The following is a 23,788-nucleotide window of genomic DNA, read 5'->3' as shown; positions in this document are numbered from 1 at the left end:
ATAATGAGCAATCTAGTAGCACTAAGCATCTCTAGGTGCTGATTGGGATCTTGCAATACAATTTCCCACTAACAACCATTTGAGCTTCTTGAAGGAATGGCTCATTTTGGGTTTGGGGCAGGAATTGTACAAGATGAGTCTAGAACTCTTGTCATGACAGTGTGGAAACCATCAAAAACTTCCAGGACTGTATGTTAAAAGGACTCAGCCTCAAGTTGAAAAGGCCTGGGACACCTGGGTGGCTCAGCAGGTGAGCGTCTGCCTTTGGCCCAGGGCATGATCCTGGAGTCCCAGGATTGAGTCCCGCATCGGGCTCCTGCGAGGAGCCTGCTTTTGCCTCTACCTGTGTCTCTGCCTCTCTCTCTCGGTGTCTCTCATGAATAAATAAGTAAAATCTAAAAAACCAAAAAACAAAACACCATTAAGCGTGTGAAAGAGCAAGCCAACCACTGGGAAGATATTCATAATACACATTCTTGACGAGGACCTACATTTGTGCAATTCTTAATTTCAGTGACGATACCTATTTCTAAGTTATTTTTGGTTCTTCTCAAATATGCCTGTTCTTTTTTTCATCATGTTTTAACTCTTAAAGGCTTGATATCTTCTTCAGTTTATTTACTATTTATTTATATTTATTTATTATTTATTATTCATTTATTTTCATTTATTATTTTTAATTTAATTTATTTTTTATTCATTTATTTTTATTTATTATTTTTAATTTATTTATTATTTATTTATTATTTATATTTATTTATATTTATTCATTTATATTTATCTATCTATTTACTTACTTACTTATTTATGACACACAGAGGCAGGCTCCATGCAGGGAGCCCGACGCGGGACTCGATCCCGGGTCTCCAGGACCAGGCCCTGGGCTGAAGGCGGCGCTAAACCGCTGAGCCACCCGGGCTGCCCCTTCTTCCACATTTGAGCACTCATCCTAACTTCCGTGCAAACACAATGCAATTCTTATTTTTTATTTTTTATTTTTTTTACAATGCAATTCTTACAGTGCATCCAAAATATGCAGCTTCTCGCGACTCCTGGGGGGGCCCAGCGGTGGAGTCTCCGCGCGGGAAATTTCAAGCTGCCCGGAGGCCACGCCCCCCGCGTGGGTTGACCGGAAGCCGAGTAGGCGGCCGGCGCCTCGGGAGGGGCGGGGCCGCCGCAGAAAGACTGCAACTCCCAGAATGCAGCGCGGGACTTCCGGTTTCCGGCGAGTGGCCCGGAGCGTGTTTACACCGGCGGCTCTGCGGACGGGTTCCTTCCGCGGGACGGGTGAGGGCGCTGGGGGCCCCGGGCCGCGCGGGCCGGACGAGCGTCCACTACTTAGCAGCCCCCGTGGGGGCGGCGGGGTCGTCGCCTGCGACACAGCGTCCCTGCCCCGCTGCTGGCTGGCTGTAACCTTGGGCCAGGGGCTTCGGTGCCCTGGTCTGTACTGTGCGTGATAAGGCCCTTCAGGGAGCAGCTGGGAGGAGCAAGTGAGATACGGGGTCATGATCCTGACCACGGCCCGCCCTGCCCTAGGAGGGTCTCCCACCCGCAGGAGTCTCTGACTCATTTTTCTGGACACATCGGCCAAACACTGGGACGAAGAGGCAGAAATTCTCTTCTTTGCTTTCACGGCAGGGCCTCCCAAGAATGGGAATGGGGTGGGGGGTTGGGCATTAAATAAGTATTTGCAAGCGTTTGCTTACAAAGGGGGGTGTGGGGACGTCAGAGGGAAGGGAGACGGGACGGAGGAGGTTGTATTTGAAGAATCCAGGTAGGAGTCGGCAGAGCTAACAGATGGTTCCAGGAGGGAGCTGGGGGGGGGGGGGGTGCGGATAGGGGGTGGAGGATGGGAGAAGTAGGTGATGAGCAGGATGAGCAGGGAGTGCTGTAAATTGGTGAGTCGCTGTATTGGACGCTTGAAAGGAATGCAAACGCTTGAGTAGAAAACACTAAAGTGATGGGTTGAGGGGCAGCGTGGATATTGGACAGGGAGAGAGGCAAGAGGCAGGGAACTTGTTATACAGAATTGAGGAAGAAGAAATTGAACTCCAATAAAAAAAAAATATATATATATATATATATCATGTAAGAAAGAGACACCTAACTCTGGGAAATGAACAAGGGGTAGTGGAAGGGGAGGTGGGCAGGAAGGTTGGGGAGACTGGGTGACAGGCACTGAAGGGGGCACTTGGTGGGATGAGCACTGGGTGTTATGCTACATGTTGGCAAATTGAACTCCAATAAAAATTTTTTTTTTTAAATCATGTAAGAAAAGAATTGATGAAGAAAATTGGCAATAAGGAGCATACATAGGGAGAGGGTTGGATGATCTCGTTTGAACCTCACAACATTTCCTATTAGGTGAGATGGGGTTTTTATGTCCACTTTAAAGATTGAAGGAACTGAGGCCTAGAAAACTGAAGTCTTATGCTGTTTCTCATAGGATGAGTAAGGAGAGGGAGGACTCACAGATTCTGGTTCTGGCCTGAGGTTGCGTCCTGTGTTTTTCTCCAACAGTGTCACACTGAATTCGCAGTTCATTCAACCCCTGGGTGGGGGTGGGCATGGGGGTGAGGGTGGGGTAGGGAGGGGTAGGGTGGTGGTCTGCCCTGTAACCACTCAGGCTTTGTTCCTTTACAGGGAGAAAGAGAGAGCGCGAAAGAGAGAGGATGTCTCTCTCAGATTGGCACCTGGCGGTGAAGCTGGCTGACCAGCCACTTGCCCCAAAGTCCATTCTCCAGTTGCCAGAGTCAGAGTTGGGTGAATACTCACTGGGGGGCTACAGTATTTCATTTCTGAAGCAGCTCATTGCTGGCAAACTCCAGGAGTCTGTTCCAGACCCTGAGCTGATTGGTGAGTCTCTGTGGACTGGGGATGGGATGCTGTTCTGACCTCTTTCTGGGGAGGACACTTCTGGAATTACAAGAGTAGACTAAGAGTTTGGAGTCTGTTACCTCCACCGTGTTAACTGTGTCCAGGGAAGTGAGTGTCGTTGTAAGCCAAGTAATAAAACTGCGGGTTGGGTTGCCATTTGAGTTGTGCATCATACGGAGCTTCTTTATCATGGAGTTCCTTAACAATGACATGAAAGAGCTTGAATTTGGGGTGGGCTAGGGAAGGAGGAGCTCATCTTTGGGGGAGGCCCCAGTATGTAGTATTCGAGATGGGTTTTGAGGGATGATTGGAAGGATTTTTGTTTGCTTGATCGGTTAGAGAGATGGCAGTAAAAAGGGAAAAAAGGAAAGGAGGGCAAGGGTATTCTAGGTGGAGGAAGAAGGAATTATTATTTTTTTTTTTTTAAAGATTTTTTATTTATTTATTCATGATAGTCACAGAGAGAGAGAGAGGCAGAGACACAGGCAGAGGGAGAAGCAGGCTCCATGCACCGGGAGCCCGACGTGGGATTCGATCCCGGGTCTCCAGGATCGCGCCCTGGGCCAAAGGCAGGCGCCAAACCGCTGCGCCACCCAGGGATCCCCAGGAAGAAGGAATTAAATGATAAACATAATTTATGAAGCTGAGGGATCCAGTTGGTTCATCCTTTTTTTATTGTTGCATTTTCTTATTTATTTTAAAGATTTTTAATTTATTTATTCATGAGAGACAGGCAGAGACACAGGCAGAAGGAGAAGCAGGCTCCACGCAGGGAGCCCGATGTGGGACTCATCGGGGTCTCCAGGATCCAGCCTCTGGGCTGAAGGCGGCGCTAAACCACGGAGCCACCGAGATGCCCTTTCTCATTTATTTAAATCGAGCAGTTTCCCGGATGTTAAGCTCTAGAGCTTTCCCGTGCATAGACTGTATTTTATGACTTTGTACTCGCTAATGATTTTTATTGAAATGTATTTATTAAATAAGAGTACTTTTTAAAGCACTCCGGCTATCTGTCCCATTGAGGTAAGTTTCTTATGAGGCAGAAGCCATCCACATTGTTTTGAGAAGCAAAATATAAGTGGACCGTTCTCTTTTTAGATTTGATATACTGTGGCCGGAAGCTTAAAGATGACCAGACCCTTGACTTCTACGGCATTCAACCTGGGTCCACAGTCCATGTTCTGCGGAAGTCCTGGCCCGAGCCTGATCAGAAACCAGGTGAGTGAGGAGGGCCCTGAGATAGACAGAGTTTCTGTAATATCTGCAAGAAAAGGGTCTGTGTGTTCTGGAGGCATGGCCTGGGTAGAACAAAAAGTGAGATGGTGATGGAGGATATCTGTATTACTTACTGAATTAATCTTCCATTGGCAGTAGAGTGCGATTTTGATCTACTTGCTATCAACACCGCTAAGGGAAGGGAGTTTGTTCCTCTACTTTTTTTTTTTAAATATTTTTTTTATTCATGAGAGAGAGAGAGGCAGAGACACAGGCAGAGGGAGAAGCAGGCTCCATGCAGGGAGCCCGATGTGGGACTCGATCCCAGGACCCCAGGATCAGGCCCTGGGCTGAAGGCGGCACTAAACTGCTGAGCCACCCGGGCTGCCCTGTTACTCTACTTTTTAAATTCATTACCCACTGTTTCCTAGTGGGGTAGGGAGTGAGTGTCTATTTAAACTTTCTTAGATTAACAGTTGATTTCTCGGTGAACTTTGTATCTTTTTGTTGTTATTGTTCTCATTAGGAAAAAAACTGAAAACTCCTGGTGTTCCTGTAATGATGTAGTTTGTCCTCTTGTTAGCAAATCTTCCCAGAAATGGCCCTAGGCGGTGATTTGTTCACTTAGGTCATTCCTGCTATACTGGTAATGTATTTTCCTGAAGCTTGAAAATATCTGAACAATATTAAAGTAGCTCTGGGAGAAAACTTCCAAAACCTTACAAAACAAATGCCTTTTTATTTATTTATAAAAGGTGCAGCTTGGAATTCATAATGTAAGTTTTACATCTGTGTTTAAAAAGTTTTCCCAAGGATAAAGCTAAGCTGTATAAAACAGATAAGCTTTGTGAAACTGGCAGTTTGTTATATTTATGTACGTTCATGATTGCTGTGGTTGGTTATCAGCTTGAAATTTCCCCTCTTTTCAATTCTAAACATAAAGGACAAAAAAGATCTTTTTTTGTCCACTAATGGGAAGTGAGAAAAAAAGAAAGGCAGTCTCTAACATTCAAGGGGTTGGCCTGGCCCTCAGGTAAGCCTTGAAACATGAAGTTTGACAGATCACCAACATCTATAAGGCCACATGCTCTGAGGCAGTAATGAATCAAGACAAAAATAAGATCCCTCTCATTTCTGAACAGAGACAAAACCCTGGACATTGTCCAAATCACAAAAATGACCAAATATCCCTGTCTCCGGCTATTATGAGTGACTGCTCCATCTTTACCAGTTACAGCTTTGGCTTTGCTCTAGATTTCCTTCCTTCTAGGTAACAGTTATTAAGATATCCCATCATAAAGTCACTTCCACTCCCTGACAGCATTCAACCTAGAGCAAAACCCTGCTGCTTTAAACTCCCCCTCCCCGATCACAGCCAAAGCCCAAATCCTATAAGTCTTCTCTAAAAGCATCCTCTTGGGATGCCCACACTTTCCATGGCATGCATCCTCTCTACAGAGCAGTAAACCCACTTTGATCCACTGCAGTGTGCCCCTCTGGTCTTTGGCTGGAGGGCACGCCAGAAGGAAAGTAACATTTGTTGCTCCGTCAAGCCAGATTGTTTCTCTTCGATATCCCATTTAATCATTAGACCTGCAGGCCAGATGACAGCATTAGCATTTTATAGATGAAGAAAAGGAGTTAGAAAAGGTATTTATTCAAGGTCACCTACCTAGAAAGTGAATGCAAGAGCTGGGATATGAATCAAGTTTTCCTGGCTCTGGAGCCCACGTTCTTTCCACTGGGCCGGCTGCCTCCCACTTCCAAAGAGTGAGACTGAGATTAGCTCAGAGATGTAGTGACAACCATAACTCTTAGCTGACTCCTGGCTTAAGCTATAAAGAGTCCCTTTTCCTCCTCCATTTGGCCTGGAGATTTATTTTTGAAACAAAGGCACGTTTTATTGGGGGTGAAAATAAACTCAGATCTGAAAAGAAACGTATCATGATGGCATTTTGGATATTTTATCCTTGAGTGCTCTTAGAGGAAGCACATTTCTTGATCTCCCACTAGATTAGCACCTGTAGGAGGAGAACCTGTCAGTCCCTCTCTTCCCACCTGGATCTCTGTGGCAGGTACAAATCTTTTCAGGATCTCACTTAGCCAGCGGCGATGTGGATCTTGAGCTCCGGCCACAATAACCAGTTTGCTGTTCTATCAAAGCACTTCATTGTTTTATTCCCCCCATGACTTCGCACATGTTCTCACTTAAGCCTAGGACTTTATCCTACTAGTAAACGTCTGCTTTGCCTTAAATACCCTCTCAGATGGTCTCCCTTGGGAGACAACACCTCTGTCCTGGCTTGCCCTCTCCATGATGGCTGTCTCTCCCCCGTTCCTAGTGCCCTAACTGGGGTCCACATCTCTTCTGGGGTCCTCAGCATGCTGTTTTGTCATTGTGTGTTTGTGGATTTGATCTAGTCTGGCTTTGACTCCTGTCCCAGGAGTTCCTTGTTGTGGCAGGGACTCTATTTTCTGCCTTCCTGTGCCTCTCCCAAAACCAGGCAAGGGATAAATTACTTAGCACGTGTTTGTTGAATGAATAAATTGGGAATTCACTTAAGATGAATATTTTTTGAGAGATACCATTGTCCTGATTAGAAGTATAGGTAAGGACAATGGTTGCCACCCCAGGCCCCGGGGTGCCATTCTCACCTTGCTTTGGGACTGTTGCCTGGACTTGGCAGTACACAGTGTGTACAATCCCAAGTAGCTGTCCTAGGGGAGGGTAACCACACTTAAAAGTGTGATCCAGCCTGAGCTTCCTACCTACTCCCTCTCCTTTTACCCAAATTTCTTTGCCTATGAAATGGGCTGATGTCCTAAATAGTAAAGTAACCAAGTAGAAGTAAGATAACTGCTAAACTTTCCCATATATGTGAATGAATCATAGTGTCCAAAGATCAGAAGGGAGCCTCGAGTCTCAGTGAAACACTTGCTATCAGGCACGTGATATAAGGTTGTTAAGAACCCTAGGGGTACAGTGTGTTTTCTCTGCCCTTCTTACCTATTTTTTAAAAATTCAAAATAATATTACAGCCTGAAAGAAAATATCAAAAGGGAAACAATCAGCCTTGATCCTGCCACCCTCCCGAATTTTTCATCTTCCCTTTGTTCCCTTCCAGCCTTGGGCCACGTGCACACAGACACGTTTTCTGTAGTTTTACTAGAGAACATACGTACAACTTTGTGTTCTATTTCTTTCCCTTAGCATATTGTGTCAGTATAGCTCCATATTGTTCAGATGGCTTTCGGTACTTATTTTAAATCACTGTCTAAAACTCTAGTGAGTTGATTATACCTTCCCCTTTTCCAAATGTAAGAAGTCTAGAATTCCCGCAGACTAGAATTCCCGCAGGATATTGATCAGAGCCCTCTTTCTCGTGGTAAGATTCACCTCTGCTGGAACTGGAATTTCTTGGCTTTATGTACTGGAGATGCTTAAAAGAGCGCAGCCTGCACATCTGTAGCACCAGTGGGTTTTTCTGAACGGGCACTCACATTCTCAGTGGGGTGTTGAGGGAACACGCTGAAATGATGATGCTCTGCATCTGCCGCAGGGACAGGGCTGGGTTGTAGGTAACCAAGTGTCTTGTCCCCAGAACCTGTGGACAAAGTTGCTGCCCTGAGGGAGTTCCGGGTGCTGCATACTGCCCTGCACAGCAGCTCTTCCTACAGGGAGGCGGTGAGTGTATGCCTAGGCCCCTTGCCCGAGACTCTTGCCAGGGTGGCAGGAGAGGGTGTGAATGCTGGTTAGTGGTGTAGAATGGGAGCTGGAGGCCCGTTGCCATGGCTACCAAGAGTTCCTCGGGGAGTTTTTATCATGCCTGTGGGTCTCAGTAGAGCCCTATCATCCTCCAAAGAGGCTCTCTCAGCTAGGTATTGTTGATTTTCGCTAATGATAATGGTACCACCTCTCCTGATATTGGCCTCATGGATGAACATAGTTCCAGTCAGTGGATCCACATACTGTTTCTGCAGGACCTCATTCTTTGACTTTTGCTGAATTGCAGGCCCACTGCTCCTACCTGGATTTCCCCGCTGGGAAAATATGCTGATGTCTCTTGGTAGGAGAATTGATAAGCAAAATTAATAGAGCTGCAAACTTCCCAATATATATGCATACAAAATGATAATTTTATTAGAGATTGAAAAGGGCTTTGGGGACCTAGAGGAACATTTGCTATTGGGCTTATAAAGAGAGCTTTTATTTTGGAAGCATTAGAACTGGAGATGAGAGAGAGGACTAGAAATTGAAGGTTTACTGTGGTCTTGCTTTTTTTTTTTTTTTTTTTTAATTGTTTGCTTTCCCTCCAGTAAGCCACAATCTTAGAGCAAAGAGAGGTCTGTCTGGTTCCTGGAGAGGTCTCTCTGGTTCCTGGGGCTATTGCTTGCTCCATTGTGGTGTGTGTGTGAGCACGTAGAGGGAGGAAGCCCTTCAGCAGTGTATGCAGGTGTGCGGGTGTTTGCTGTGTGGTTGGGCTAGTTGAGTCCTCAGCCTCACCCCCACCATCATTTCCCCTGCAGGTCTTTAAGATGCTCAGCAATAAGGAATCTCTAGATCAGATCATTGTGGCCACCCCAGGCCTCAGCAGTGACCCTATTGCTCTTGGTAAGTGCTGGACTGAACTTGAGGAAACAGGAATTGTTGGAGAAGGAGAAAGTAAGAGAAGGCCCTTCCCATCTTGTCAAGAATCACTGACCTTGTTGGCGGGCGGGGGTGGGGACCAAGCTGCTTCTCAATGTACCCAGCCCTCCAGAAGCGGTCAGTGCCCCTGAGAGATCATGACCTACCTACCATCCTAAGTGAGACAGGAGGGTGCCAGATGGGGGCAGCAGTTAGCCCCCAGCAGGGAAGATTTCCTGCACACATGGAGTGGTGAAGGGAAGAGGCGGCGAAGGGAAGAACCCCAGATGAACCTGGATGAACCCGGAAGTTTGGGGAAGAGGGACTGGTGTGTTGGTCAGTGGCGTGTGGCCTCAGTGCAGGGGGAGGTGGTGAGAGGGGCACAAGGTGGTGAACACTTGGCTTGTACTTCTGGGTACTTCTTCCCCGCCCTCTCATGGAGCTGCTCTGTGGCCCTGTGGAGTGGTCATTCTGAGGCCTAAAGCCTCTTCACCCTCCTGGATCTGGTTAGATTTCCAGTCTCTGAGGTGAGCCCTGTTCTTCTTCAGGCGTTCTCCAGGACAAGGACCTCTTCTCTGTCTTTGCGGATCCCAGCATGCTTGATACGTAAGCATCCCCATCTACTTACGGGGTCCCTTATCTCCTCAGATAGGCCAAAAGCCTAATTGTCGCCCTGGATTCTGCTCTTGGAGCCCAACCCTAACTATCCCCCAGTCCACCTGTAATTTCTGGCAGGAGGTGAGAAAGAGCAGGGGCCACTGGTGGACCGAGAGAGCCCACAGGCAGGGACACGTGCAGATGTGGGGACGAAGTAGGTTCTGAGGGAGGTGGCTTTGTCAGCCAGGCTCAGTACAGATTGGATGGCTGTCTGCCCCCCGTTCCTAGTGCCCTAACTGGGGTCCACATCTCTTCTGGGGTCCTCAGCATGCTGTAGACATGGGGGAGCCTTTGAAATATTTTAGGGTGGGGAGAGAGGCAGATGCATTTTAGTCCCTCAAAGTTTAGAGCCAGGAGGGACATAAAGGTGATCTGCCTTGTTTTGCAAGTGAAGAAAACAGCCCCAGCCTGGGGAAGAGAAGGGACCCCCAGAGATTTCCCAGGAGAAAGTTGCAATGGAGTCAAGCCTGGAGAAGGACCCCTGAGCCTCCGAGGCTGTGCATGTCCCGTCATGCCTTGCTGGAGGGGAAGGTGAAGCATCTGCAGTGAATACTAGGACTGCAGAGCTTGCCACCGTGCTGGGGGCAGAGCAGCCCGAGGACAGAGCCAAGCGGTGGGAGGTGCTGAGGGACTTAAAGGCAGGCACGGGCAGTGCAATCGGCCTGAGGGGCACCCCGAGCTTGTGGCATGCTGAGGGTGCTCGTTCCTTCTTGGTCACCCTTCTGTTTCCTCCCGCCTCTGTCCCAGGTTGGTGCCTGCCCACCCAGCCCTGGTCAATGCCATCGTCCTGGTTCTGCACTCGGTGGCAGGCAGCACCCCACTGCCGGGAGCTGACTCCTCTTCCCGAAGCGTGCCCTCCGGCTCGTACCGGGACATGCCGGGTAGGCCCCAGGATGGTGTAATGTGGGCCCCCTAGGGAGCGGTGGAGGCCCCGGGAGTTGCTTTCCTCAGCAGCTATGTATAGCGCTGGCTGAGGGCGTTCCTTGGGAACTCTCGGCTTGAGTCAGGGAGTGCATCTGTCCTGTAATTTTCCAAGGAGAGAAATGAAAATGTGAATTTGGAGAGTATCTGAGCTGAGATTCTGGAGCTACGCCTGTGCCTTTCTGTTCTTCCTCCCAAAATCTGTTCTCCCTCCTCCAGGTGGCTTCCTGTTTGAAGGGCTCTCAGATGATGAAGACGACTTTCACCCAGTAAGTGGCCTGGCTGCTTGCCATTTAGAGGATATGGTGCCAGGAACGCGCCTCTCCCGGGGACTTGGCACACCCAAGCTGGGAGGGGGTCTTAACCCCTTTGGTGGCCAATCTGTGTCATACTATTCCCTTCTGAACCTGGCAGCTATTCGGGTAGTTCCTGTAGTGAGGGTGGAGTCCCCCCTGGGAATGTCACAGTGCCATTTCCCTGATTGCCTCCCTTCTTCAGAGCTCTAGGTCCACGCCCTCCAGCAGCACACCCAGCTCGCGCCCAGCCTCCCTGGGGTACAGTGGAGCTGCTGGCCCCCGGCCCATCACCCAGAGTGAGCTGGCCACCGCCCTCGCCCTGGCCAGCACTCCGGAGAGCAGCTCTCACACGCCGACTCCTGGCACCCAGGTATGGAGGGAGGCCCTCAAGATGGAGGCCGGGACCCGGGGGAGAAGCTCCAATGGGCTCTTTGCTGACCTTGATACTAGATCTGATTTGTACTGAAGTCTGCCTGGAGCCCTGGTGGGGTTCTCACTGCAGCTTGGTCGACCTTCCCCCTCACTTGCCCTTAGGGTTCAGCCTCGGGGATTCAGTATAGTCCAGAATTCCTCCCCTCATAGCTCAGAAGAACACCCCCCTCACATAATATGCCCTTCTTCATCCCTGACAGGGCTCAGCCGTCACCAGCTTAAGCGTTCCTGGTAATGGTCACTCTAGCTGCCAAGACCATCTCTCCCAGTGCTGGGGTCCTAGGCTAGGTCAGGGGCTCGATTCCATTTCTCTGGAGCAGAAGAGGGTGGAATCTTTCCTGGCCACAGCAAGCTTTTAGGTATCCCTGTGTGGCTGTCTTATGCAGGTCTCTGTTGGGAGGCAGTCGTTGGGTACCCTAGGGACCCCTGATGGGCTGCTGTGACAACAGCTGGTATATGCTGGAAGATTGAGGTAGCTCTGAGGATGGCACTGACCACTGATTTGTCTCTAGGGCCATTCCTCAGGGACCTCACCAATGTCTTCTGGTGTCCAGTCAGGGACACCCATCACCAATGATCTCTTCAGCCAAGCCCTCCAGCATGCCCTGCAGGCCTCTGGGCAGCCCAGCCTTCAGGTCAGTTTTCCCTCCTCCCGGTGTCCTAGTTACTGGTGACTTCTTAGTTGCTTTGGATAGTCAACTCCTTTCTGTTCTCCAGAGGGCCTTCGTTGTTCTAGGAGAAGCTGAGGTGTGGCAGTGTGACAGGAGAGGATGTTTCCAGCAAGAGCAGTTGCCCCTGTGGCTTCCACTCCTGTACCCTGTGACTGTGGCCTGACTCCACTGACTGCATGGCTTGGATACTTTGGGCAGTTTTAGTCAAGGAGTCAGTCATTCATCCCTCGAGCAGGACTGAGTGTTGAACATATATACACCAGACCCAGGCTCAGCTCCTGGGGCAGAGACAAGCCGTCATCATCCCAGTCCTGAAGGAGTACCAGCAGATTGAAACTGGGGAGCAACAGTGTGAGAAGCCTGGCCTAGGCTTGAGGTGAGGGCCTGGGCAAAACTTACCTGAGGAAGAGGTGTTTGAGTTGATTGTCAAAGAGTTGATGAGAGGTTAGCCGAGTCGGGAAGGGGGCATTTAGGTGGGAGGATGGTATTCAGGCAGAGGCATCCACATGGAGTACGTATGACCTACCCAAGCCTACAAGCTAGGAGGCGGTGTTTTCGTGGAGAAAATCCTGAGAGGAAAAAAAAAAAAAAAAAAAAAAGATCCTGAGAGGGAGCCAGTGGAAAGGGGAGCAGGAGCCTGCGTGTGAAGGTCTTGTACGCTTGGGTAAGGAGACGAGGCTTGATTTTGCAATCACCAGGAAGCCATGAAGATTTTAAGCAGGAAGTGATACCATCACTGCTCTGCTTCCTATAAGGGTCACCTAAGTTGAAGACCCTAGGGACGAACATTTGATTGCGTGTCCCCGCGCACGAGCTGTCGGCTTCACTCCGCTATCCTTGCTCCTCACTTGAACCTGGGGATGAGTGGCGTTTCTGGAACTTGTCCAGGGTCACGAAGTCCTCAAGTGGGAAAGACAAGAGTTCAAGCTCCTGTAAAACACTATCTCTAAACCATGGGCCCCGGTGGACAGTGAGGGGAAGAGAAGCAGGACCCATGGGCGGCTGGTCTTCTCTGTTGTTCCTTCACGTTCCCCAGCTAGATGCCTGTTCACTGTGCTCTCCAGCCCAGGAGCTTTCACTGGCTCCACCTGGCCTGTAAGTGAGTCCGAGTTGGGTTGTGTGGTTTCTGAAAAGCCGTCAGCTCCTCACCCTTGCGTGCCCGCCTCTCTGAATTTGGTTGTCACCCCCTGCCTTCTCCTTCCCACGGGTGAGCATACTATTCCCTAACTTGTGCACTTCCTCCTTCATGAGGTAGGGATATTAATAAAGCTCTGAAAGTACTAAAAGAAAATGTGGGTTAACTTCTTTAAAGCCTTATAGTAGAAAAGGCCTTTGTAGCTGAGAGGCAAATTCCAGGAGCCATCACATGAAGAGTAATACATTTTGAGTTTGTAGAAGTGAAGGTTTCTGCACAGCAAACCCAACCAACAAACAAAACAAGCAAACACTGAAGGCTAGCAACAAACTGGGAAAACATCTGTAACACATACCAGGCAAAGGGTAAAACCCCCAGCATGGAGAATTCTAGTATTTACGATCAGGAGCTCCATAGAAAAACGGGCAAAGAACAGGAATAGGCTCTTCGTGGAAAGGAAGTGCGGGTGGCCTCTCAAGCCGTGTGATTCCTTGCAGCACCATTTCTTGGAATTTATCCTGGAGGTGGAGGTACGCGTGTGTCAAAAGCGACATTGTACAGAGACAGTCACTGCCACATCGTTTGTGATGGCAAAAAGTTGGAAACAGCTCGGTTATGGTACATTTCAGGATGTCCATGAGTTGGAATATTGTACAATTATTAAGAATCTCTTTATTTAGTGGCATAGAGAGATCACATAATTATGCTAGAAAAATGTTGGGAGGGGTTGCTGCCTGTAGAACGAGGTTCTGAGAAAAGGGTAGATATAGGAACGTATATTTATATTTTCTCGAAGAAAATAAAATAGATTCTCAGAGGTGGAAATGGGAGTGGATACAAGTGAGACTTTTTTTTGCTTGTTTGTTTAAAGATTTATTTATTTATTCATGAGAGACACAGAGAGAGAGGCAGAGACACAGGCAGAGGGAGAAGCAGGCTCCCTGTGGGGAGCCGGATGTGGGACTCGATCCAGGATCCCAGGATCCCACCCTGAGCCAAAGGCAGAGACTCAACCGCTGAGCCACCCAGGCATCCCATAAGTGAAATTTTTCACTCTACATCATGCTCAGAAACAAAGCTCATTTAAAAAATGTACGCCCTCCCCCCGTTTGTGTATGTGTCTATCCGTCTATACAATGAACAGGAGAAAGTTTAATTTTTTGAAATTTAGACAGTGAGTAACCTGCGACCTTGTCTTTCAGTCTTTATGTTGACGGTTTCCTTTTTTTTTTTTTTTGGTTTCCTTTTTTTATTAGGAAAACTTCTTGTTTGTTCTCTAAGCCCTCAAGCCCCCCAGGGCGTCTCCCTCGAAGCCGTGAGTCCTGTGGAACTTCGCAGGGCGACTGTGCTGTAGGAGGCAGCCTTCCTCTGTCCGCCTGAGAGAGCAGAGCTGAGTGAGTCTGTAGGACCCCAGCTAACAGCGTCTGCCTGGTCCTGTCTTTCCGCAGAGCCAGTGGCAGCCTCAGCTGCAGCAGCTGCGTGACATGGGCATCCAGGACGACGAGCTGAGCCTGCGGGCCCTGCAGGCCACCAGCGGCGACATCCAAGCGGCGCTGGAGCTCATCTTTGCCGGAGGAGCCCCATGAACTCCTGCTCCTTGTCACCCCCCAGCAAACTGCCGAGGTGGCTGCCCACGGGAGGCACTCCTGAAGGTGCCCCGTCTCCCCTCTCCCCAATACATCTGATGCTTGACCTTTTGCTCTGTCCATTGCGTGGCCATTCTGGCTGACCTGAGCTGGTGGAGGCAACGGGCAGTGTGGTGTGTGGGTCTTGGTGCGTGGCTCGCCCTTGCCTCTGAGCCCGGGTGGAAAATTTGAGGCCTGTGTCATGGGATGTTGTTGATGCCCATGTTCTCTTTCGGGAGAAGTTTTCAGTGATAGCCCCAGACCCTTTGGTGCTTGGGGTTGTGGCATCCTCAGGACGTGGCCACGGCTGGAGCAAGGCTGCCACCCAGTGTCCAGGGTGGCTGCTGTGTGACCGCTGTGACCAGAAGAGGCACGTGCTCCTGAGATGACCCCAGGCTGGGGAGTGGCCAGGAGTATTTTTAGTGGGAGCAGGTAGGGTTGCTTGCCTTCCCACGAGCTTCCAGAAGATTCCATGTCCCTCCCCTGGCCTAGTCCCGTCAGGCAGTCTCTGCCGCCTGTTCCATAATGACGCCAGACTCCAGACCTCAGAGTGGTGCCAGGAGGCAGGGCCCTCTTCTCTGTCCTGAAGGCGTAAATACAAGAGCAGTTAAATAACAATACTAAACAACAACACCAACACGAACAGGGCTCAGCTTTCATCTCGAAGAGAGGGCACCAACCCCCAAGCTGCTGCTCCATCTGCCTGGGCTCTCGTTCCCCTTGGCACAGCGTTCCCTACTGCGCCGCAGACACGTCCAAGTTGAGCGAGTGGGTTTCATGTGCTTTGAATACTTTGTCACATCCTTCCCCTCAGATGGTGTTTCGCTGGAAAGGCGCTCAGAGGTTGCTCCTGCCCTGTGCCTTTGGCAGGCGTTCCGTCCGCAGCATCCACAGTCCTGGTCATTCAGCGACAGCTGGTCACTTCCTGGGACAAGAGGTCTACCCGCTCCTGAGGACTGCCTCCTCTGTCCCTTGTACCCCAGAGCATTTGGCCTTCCGTCTCCTTTCTACCCTGAGGGAACCCCCAGCCAAGCCTGCTGCTCCCTCTGCTCTGTTAGCAGGACCTTAACTGGGGAGAGGAGCAGCTGGTCGCTTGCCCCTGTGGCTCATGCTGGCTTTGGTGCCCAGCACATCCTGTTCTCCCTGCATGACTTCCAGTTACCAGTGCTTCTCTTCACAGGAGGTACCTGGGGGGACCCACCGTTCCAGATATGGCCCGGCTAGCACATCGTTCCTTTCCTCCTCTAGAAAACAGGAAATCTTCCCACATTCCCGTCTCGGTCCTAGAATTAACGTTGAGGGGTGTTTGCATTGGCTGAAAAGGCCTGGAACTCACCAGGTTCCTTGGTGCCAGGCTTCTCTATGCCTCAGTGGTCCACTAGGAGCCCAGCTGCCACTTTGTGGTTGAGAACAAGACCAGGAAGCTCTATCTCAGTACCCGGTGTCTCTGGCTTATTTGTGCTGGCAAAGGCCAGTTCCATCCTTGTGGGACCACTTGGTCAAATGGGGCTGACACAACCCTTCTCCCTATGGGACTGCCTGCCCGGAGCTAGTGTCATTCTGTGGCAAGTCATACTGTGCCCCTGGGGACTGCCTTTGGAGGCCCTGGATCTCCTTAAACGGCCCCCCCACCATGCTATGGGACGTTTGGGTAACTCTGTCCTGTCCCTGGAACCGACCCCCAAATACCAGTTGTACTGCTTCCCAGAATTGAACCGTTTCCACGATTTCCCTTTCCCTTCTTTGTCAGCTCTTTCCTCCAGGGTCTTGGCAAGTTGGCTTTGCTTCCTGTGGCCATGTTTTAAATAATATATGTTGAGTCTGATAAGTGCCCCCATGGGGCCCGGGGCTTTCCATGGGCCGAGGACTCCTTCCTCACCATTGTTTCCTTTACCTTTTCAACAAACATCCATCCAGCCTCTGCTTTGTGCCAGGTAAACCTGTTGGAGTCCTTGCTGTCACAGAGCCACGTCACTGGGAAGACAGAAAAACAGACGTTTGCGCTAAAGTCTGATGAGAGCCTCGGGAGGCAGCTCCCCTGGGCTTGGGGCTCACAGGAAGGGGAGCTCACTTGGGTTAGGGCGGGGGCACCTGTGTGAGGGAGAGCTTCCTGGAGAGAGTGGTGTCTGGCCTAGGGCTGAGGGGGAGAAAGAATTGGGCAGGAAGGTGTAGTTTTGAGTGGGCCGGGTGCGGGAAGAACACAGCTCCTGTAGCCCAGTGTGGCAGGCTGGATTTTGAGGTAGGCAGAGGCTGGATCATTTTAAGCCACATAAGGAATTTGGATTTGCTCTAAAGACGCTGGGGAGTCCCAGGAGATTTTGAATCAGGGGAGAGAGGCTTGCATTTTAGAGCGGTCCCTGGCTGCTGAGTGTGAACTGGTGGGGCGTCGGGCAGGCTTGGGGCGGGGGGAGGCCAGCGAGGAAGCTGTGATCCGCTTATTGTGACCCACCACAGGCTCACCAGGCGGCATGGCATGGCCGTGTGGGAGGAGGGCGGGTGGAAGCAAATTAGCATCGAGGAATCCGTGTTCCTAGTGCATCTTGGGAAAGGTGAGCGTGCTTAACTAGCCCCCATTATCAGGTGCAGACACTGGGGTTAAGGGGTGTGAGGCCTCGGACAAGTCAGCGTAGGAACTCAAGTCTGTCTTACTCCAGAGCTGGCCCGCTTCCCACGGCTGCCCCCGGCTGGTGGGTGGGGAGGGCTGGGCCGTGGTGCAGGGTCTGCCCCGGCTCAGGAGCTTGGGCTTTATCCCGACGGCAGAGAGCACCTTGGGTGGCTTTAGGCATGGCAGTTAGGGGCAGGCGGGAGGGTGGGGGGGCGCAGATTCATGTGAGGTAGCCTGACAGCTGTGTGGGGGCTGGATTTGTGGGAAGTGAGATTGGCAGTAGGAGACCGGCTAGGAGGCTTGCTGCCTGCAGATGGGACCCAAGTGGGGGCCTCCACTAGAGCCGCAGCAGGGGGGGCTGGGTGGAGGGGGAGGGATGTGAGATGTGAAAGACAGGCTAGACGGGATGAGCCGGGGAAGGGGCGGCGGGGGGGACGGTGCTGCAAGAGTGAGGGATTAGGCGTGGGATTTGGAGTGCAGGGCCAGTCTGGGACGTGTTGGGCTCACAGTGCTGTGGAGCAGCCAGGCGGGGATGTCGTAGAACAATTAGATATTAGGCTGGAGATCACGGCCAGCAAGTCTTAAGTTGAAGACTGGGCCTGCATCACGTGAGAAGGGAATTCAGCTTTTCAGGGACAGGTAGCAGGGAGGGACACCCGCTAAGGCGTTAGACCAGGCAGGGGATGGCGGCTGGTGACCATGGAGCATGGAAAGGGGTGGCATCTGCCACTCTGGGAACATGAGGCTGGAATGGAAGGAACGGGGTGGGGAGGGCATGGTCAGTGCTCTGAGCTGCCATGGAGAGACCTAGTAACCAGGGCTTCTAACCTTGAGCTTGCCGACCTGAGCCATGGTGACCTTGGGGAGATGCTAACGTGGAACCAGAGCCCGGTGATCGGTGATCGGAGTCGAGGCGTGAAGAGGTAGGGGCGGCAGAGGCAGGCAGGGTAGAGAACTCGGGAACCTTGCCTGTGAGAGGGTAGCTGGGGGGAGCTAGCTGGCAGTTAGAGGAGAGATGGAACTGAGAGTGAGCTTTTGCAGTTCAACAGAGGTGAAGTTGGAATTGATCACGAGAACTTTTCTAGGAAGCTACGGGGAGAAAAAAAGGAAAAGACCCCAAAATAGAATATGTAAATATGCAAAGATGGGTGAATTTTCTGAACAGATCCCTTCTCCTGATATAACTCAAATTTGGCTGGGCTGGCATGGGCTGAGCTGGCACAGCTTGCTGGGCACATGGGCCCCATCTGGCCTGGGCCCCAGACCAAGCTCTCAGCCCTGCCCCGAGCTGGCCTCTTGTCACCTCTGCCGCAGGCCGTGGCATCAGACGTTTGGTGAGAAAACTGGGGGGTTAAATCCCCTCCACCTCCAGACCTCCGTGTGCTTACCCAGCCTCTCCAAGTCCCCTCGGGGTCTGGGTGGGGGTTAGGTCGGTTTGGCTGTGCCCCTGGTTTCCCTGGGCCTGGCCCTGTCTGGCTCCTTCATGCTCTGCAGTTGCTGGTAACAGAATTCAGCTTCCTGTATGCTCGGAATGCCTCGTGCAGAGCCCCGGGCACTGCCCTACTGTACCCTGGCAGAGCCGCCGACAGCAGTGCGGTACGGTCGTGCTCATCTATCAGGCACTGTCGTCTCTGTGCCAGTCGTTGAGCTGGGCAAGCACAGATGCCATCTCAGCTGAACCTCATGACAGCCCTGAGAGGTAGATCCTACTCATCCTTTTATAGATGAGTGCTTCCTCTTGTAACAGGATGTGGCCATACTGGGCCATACTGGCCGTTCTGGGCCTCGAGTTGGATTGGACCGGCACGATTCCATCAGTCCATCACTTGAGGCCTCATGCCTGGCTGCCAGACCTGGAAGCCAGTGGGAGTCACTGGGGGGCCTGCTCACCATTCATCCCTCCAGGAGGTGGCAGCTTGCGTCTTAGAAGGGATTCAGTCTTCTAGGTGAGATTGGCTGAGAGTTAGGTCATTTCCACAGACAGCCTAACCTCTTGGAGCGCACCGGTGTCCTGTTTGACATTTTCCCTTGATTTGTATAAGTGGATATTGACAATGTGCAAGTCAGGGCTGGGCTGGTGAATGTTCTAGATGACTGATGGAGTTAGGGTCATGATGATGAGGCATCCCGACCAAGAGAGACAGGAATAGGGACAATCCAAGGTCCTGCGGTGGGGACTGCTTTCATGCAGGATGGGGTCTTATTTTTCCCCCTCCTAGGCCCAGATTCAGACTCATCATCTTTCTCAACCAGTGTTCCAGAAAGCCACTGCTGATGGGTGGAAATTGGCCCAAGGATGACTAAGATCAATAGGTTTTAGTAGCCGGAGGGGTCTCAGCCCAGTAAGGCAGTGCCTTTGGAGGGCCTTAGGAAGGAAGTCAATCTTTCAACCCTTTGCTAAGCTTTTCCAAATGTTGCGTTCTGATCCGCCACCCTATTTTTGAAGGAGATGGCCACAAACTGGGCTGCCCAGCACCTAAGAGCTTCTCTGCACAATTGTTAAGATGTCTTAGGAGTTAGCCAGGATTACAGAGAATGGGCAAAACCCCATGAGGGACCTAGTTGGAACTGGGGTTATTTACCCTGAAAAAACAGTAGATTTAGAAGGGTTTGACCTCTGTGTTGAAATCCTCTGTTGAAATCCCCTGGCTCTATCCCAGGAAGAGGGATTAGAGTGATCTGTGTGGCCCTGGAGGACAGATTTAGGATCCCTCGTGAGAGTCTTCCCCGGTGGGGGGTGGGAGGAGCCACTTCATCAGAGCTAAGTAAGGTGGGCGAGGCTGCCTGGGAGGTGAGCTCATCCTCCCTGGAGTATGTGAGGAGCTGCAGGACTGCCATCAGGGCTGCTGTGATGAGGCTCCCGGGTTGGAGCAAATGACCTCTGAGAGTTGAGAATTGAGATTCTTAGATCACTGTTTCCATGGAAGAACTCAAATAGTTCATGGGACACCTCGTGTCTGCAAGTGTTTCTTTTCGTTCAGGCGGTCCCAGCAGCCCCAGCATCACATCGGAGCTGGCAGGGTCCTGGGACCCCTATCCTACAGAGAGAGTTTTATTTATTTTTTATTTCTTTAAAGATTTTATTTGTTTATTCATAGACACACACACACAGAGAGAGAGAGAGGCAGAGACACAGGGAGAGGGGGAAGCAGGCTCCATGCAGGGAGCCCGATGTGGGACTCGATCCCGGGTCTCCAGGATCACACCCCGGGCTGCAGGTGGCGCCAAACCGCTGCGCCACCAGGGCTGCCCCAGAGAGAGTTTTAAAAACATATTTATTTCAACCGGCAAACAAAAAGGAAATGCAGAAAGTAGGATGAGAGAGGTTTGTTGATCTCTGGCCTAGCGCAGAGACAGACCAGAAGAATAGCTCCTCTTTCACATTTTGTAAACAAAGAAACGGAGGCCTGGGCTGGGCTGGGGCAGGGCTTTGCTTTTCTTGGGTCAGTGGCCGTGATGGGACTTGTGCCCAGCCACCTCTGGTCAGGAGACTTTGTTAGTCTAGATGGGTTCCACATGACTCCCATGAGATCCTGCTCTGCCACAGGCCTTGGGCACAGAGAATGGAGGCTCAGAGATGGAGGCGGGGGTGGGGATGGGGGCATGGGCGGGTGGAGGGAGGCGTTTATCTCCAGAAAGGCTTGGGAGTATAGGGATCTGCACTTGAGGCTGACTCCGCTCGGTTCCGAGGCGGCCACCAGGTGGCACTCTGCCACAAGCCCAGTCCACTGTTCTGAGGATTTCCCTGGTTTCTGCTGCTCCCCCCAGGGGTGCTAGTATTTTTTGGGGGGTGGGGGGGGGAGTAAGTAACAGCAGTAAGAACTGCTGTTGTGAGTGGAGCGAAGGCCGGGGTGGACACCAAGTGCTGAGGCCCCATAGCATGGTGGGGCTGGCCTGAAGGGGCTGTTATGTGCTTGGGCTCCTTATGCCCTACGTCGGGCCTCTGGTTAGGGGTGGGTCACTCCTTGGAATCAGGGCTGAGAAGGGGGTCAGAGGAAGCTTGGAGAGAGGAGGAATGCTCTGAGTAGGCCCTGAAAGGCTTTGCTCTGAAGGCTGGGGAGAGGTCCCAGTGCGGCTTCAGGGCTGTGAACCTAAGGTCTGTGTGTGTCCATTACTCTGACTCCCCCAGAGGCCTTCTGGATTTGGCTGTGCCTCAGCTACCCCAGGGAAGACCTCTTCAAAGTATTTTTCTTCTAGATAGGACCCCCTGCACCATTTCTTGCCCCAGCCTTCTCCCCTGGCGCGTGTCCCCCATACCGGGAGCCGTGGGGAGCCGTGGGGACTGGGAGGACAGGCACGCACCCCGCCCCCAGACCTATCAGCATTCCCATCTGTGGCTGCTTTTGCAGGTCAGTTTCCCACCATTTGCTGTGAAAGAGGATTGTGCCTCCGCCCTTGCTCCAGGCCTCCGAGCTACCCTGGGCCTCCAGTGGGGCAGGCCCGCTCCTGTCACGGCTATTACCATTCTCATGTGATGTCCCTGTGCGGCCTGAGGCGGGGAGGTCCACTCCAGCACTGGTCCTCGGCTTTCCCCACCCTGGTACCTGGTCCCCTCTAGGCCTGCAGTCTAGTTGCTCTCTTCTTTTATAGAGCTACTGCTCAAATTATAGGCCTGGTGCTCACCTCCCCTGGCCGCCTGTAGCCAACCAGGAGTGGACTGCCATCTGGCCCTTTGCCCCTAGATTGGCGGGCTGGGAGGGTGCCCGTTAGTGCAGCAGGTGCTAAGCTGGGCATGGAGGAGCTCCGCCAGAGCCCCACCCTGGGCATGAAGTGGAATAGTCCCCAGCATTCCCCCCCTCATCCCCATCCCAGCCTGGAAAAAAAAACTTCCCTGGCATCCACCCCAGTTTCCATCTGCTGCCCTGTTGCTTGAGGGGCTGAGCCCAGCCGCTGGCCTGCCCTTCTGCCTGGCACCTGGTGGTAACCTAGGCCCCGTCTGGGTCGTTCCGAGAATCATTTGGATCCATTCTGCAGCCATACATAGCAGGCGGCAGCAGTATGGTGCAGTGCACAGAGAGCAGATTATGATGTAGAAGATGGGGGTGTAGGCCGCAGGGAGATGGCCTGAGCTGCTTCCCAGCCCTCTGCATAGCTGTGTGACCTTGGATGTATCGCATTCCCTCTCTGTACCTTGGTTTTCTTGTGTGCAAAGGAAGCCAGATAACAGCAAGTACCTTAGCCGACTGTGAAGGTAGGTGGGGCTAGAGTGAGGCTTCGGAGCGTGCACAGCACAAAGTGACCTCGACGCCAGCCATTGCAGTCCAAAAAGCCGGCCCTCCTTGGGCAGCTCCCTTCCCGTCCATGTGCCTGGTGGCCTCTAATAGGAGCTTATCCCCTCTCCCTCAGTGAGGGAGACGACCTAGAACTGCTGGGGATAACAGAGGTGGAAGTGAGTTGTGGGTTGTGAGTTGCCCGGCGGCACAAGGGCAGTGTCATCAGTTCTGAATTCTCAGTTCTTAAAGGCAGGAGCGAGATGATTTCTTAATTTTCCTTTGCTTTGCAGAGAGGACAGACAATGGAGGCCACACAGCTCAGCAGATGAGGTCCTGGACTAGAGGGAGAATGTGTCTTGGAGACCAGCCTGGGCCAGGACACGCTGCTCACTTCAGGGCCACAGCCTCGGCTGCACACCTGGGGTTGAACTGTCCACAGCCTCCCCTTCTTTGGGGCACCGTACCTCTGGGCATTTGGAAGCTGTTGGCCCCACCCAGGAGGCCAGGAACCTAGCCCTGTCTCTGGAGGCATCTTGATTTCACCTTTTAGTCTGTTGGGGTATCTTGGAGCTCATAGGGAAGAAGGAAAGGGATAGCTGGTAACCAAATAAGGAATGGTCAAGCAAAAGACTTCCTGGTGACGAAACTTTGCTGGCTGTGGGCTGGGGCCGGGGCCGGGGGCCCCTCTCTATGCTGGTATGTTCAGTGTGTGAATCAAGTCCAGCTAGTTGTGTGGGTCCTGGAGGCCTAGCGGCACCTCTGCTACCTCCTCCTCACCCTGTTTTCCTCTCGGTGCAGCTCACCCCGGAGACAGATACCAGTTCAGCTCTCCAGGAAGCACTGGATAAGTGGAATTCCTATCCATGGTCCCCTCAGGCACAAAGGTGGAGAGCCTGGGCCTTCCCCGGCCCAAGGGAGAGGAGACTCCTCTGCAAAGGGCAGGCATGTGGCTCTGAGAGATCAGCTAATGGCAGAGCTGCCGGGACTATTTACAGAACTGGCAGAGGGACTGGGTCTGGATCCTGCCCGCATCACTGCTGGGTCATCAGGTTGCCTGCATGGCTGAACCCTTAGATGCCTTGGGAGCCGAGACTCCCCAAGGCTGGTCTGACCCTGCCTCCAGGACAGCAAGACTTGGGAATGCAGGATGCTCCTTTCTCTTTCTACTTGGGAAAGGGGCCTTCTTAATTACATCCCCCTCCACTCACATGGAAATGAGTTTGGATTTTCTGAGCATACACCAGCTGGCTGGGGGGAGGCAGCCCAGAAGGCTGCTGGTTGGGGAAGGGAGGAGAAGGGAGAGGGGAGGGAGTCAGGCCAAGATGAATATTCTGTGTTCTCACAGCAGAGCGATGATGGGGTGCTGAGTGCTCCCCACAGATCATCTACCCTCTTCCCCCGCTCCAGGGGAAAGTATCTTGCTCGTCCCTGTTAGGCTCTGCGGGAACCGCGTCCACTTAAGCCAGGCTGTCCTCGGAGAACCACAGCTTTCAGAGTCCAAACCACCGAGCCGG

The 23,788-nt window shown here is 51.9% G+C and overlaps 1 protein-coding gene across 7 annotated transcripts; it reads left to right on the top strand.

Annotated features, from left to right (window-relative positions):
- The first annotated feature begins 1,137 nt into the window (after positions 1-1,137).
- UBL7 (ubiquitin like 7) lies at positions 1,138-23,483 on the top strand. 7 transcript variants are annotated; one of them, XR_004810893.2, is made up of 12 exons: positions 1,138-1,287; positions 2,644-2,856; positions 3,976-4,095; positions 7,695-7,777; positions 8,620-8,704; positions 9,268-9,325; positions 10,124-10,257; positions 10,517-10,566; positions 10,796-10,963; positions 11,538-11,660; positions 14,280-14,483; positions 22,565-23,483. XR_004810893.2 is itself a non-coding variant. In XM_049103981.1 (12 exons), exons 3-12 carry the CDS (start codon positions 2,673-2,675, stop codon positions 14,415-14,417), a joined length of 1,143 nt encoding a protein of 380 aa, XP_048959938.1. In that variant the 5' UTR covers positions 1,214-1,287; positions 2,274-2,364; positions 2,644-2,672; the 3' UTR covers positions 14,418-14,528. The 7 variants fall into 7 exon arrangements, 5 of the variants coding, with proteins under 5 accessions (XP_025327973.3, XP_048959938.1, XP_048959939.1 ...); XR_007407208.1 differs by lacking the exon at positions 22,565-23,483 and adding an exon at positions 11,743-12,072 and having other exon boundaries at positions 14,280-14,414; XM_049103981.1 differs by lacking the exon at positions 22,565-23,483 and adding an exon at positions 2,274-2,364 and having other exon boundaries at positions 1,214-1,287; positions 14,280-14,528.
- The last annotated feature ends 305 nt before the right edge of the window (positions 23,484-23,788 follow it).

Source organism: Canis lupus, chromosome 30 (assembly GCF_003254725.2).
Source record: "Canis lupus dingo isolate Sandy chromosome 30, ASM325472v2, whole genome shotgun sequence".
NCBI lineage: Eukaryota > Metazoa > Chordata > Mammalia > Carnivora > Canidae > Canis > Canis lupus.
The sequence above is the reverse complement of the archived record's forward strand: the minus strand, read 5'-3'. Positions and strand labels throughout refer to the sequence as shown.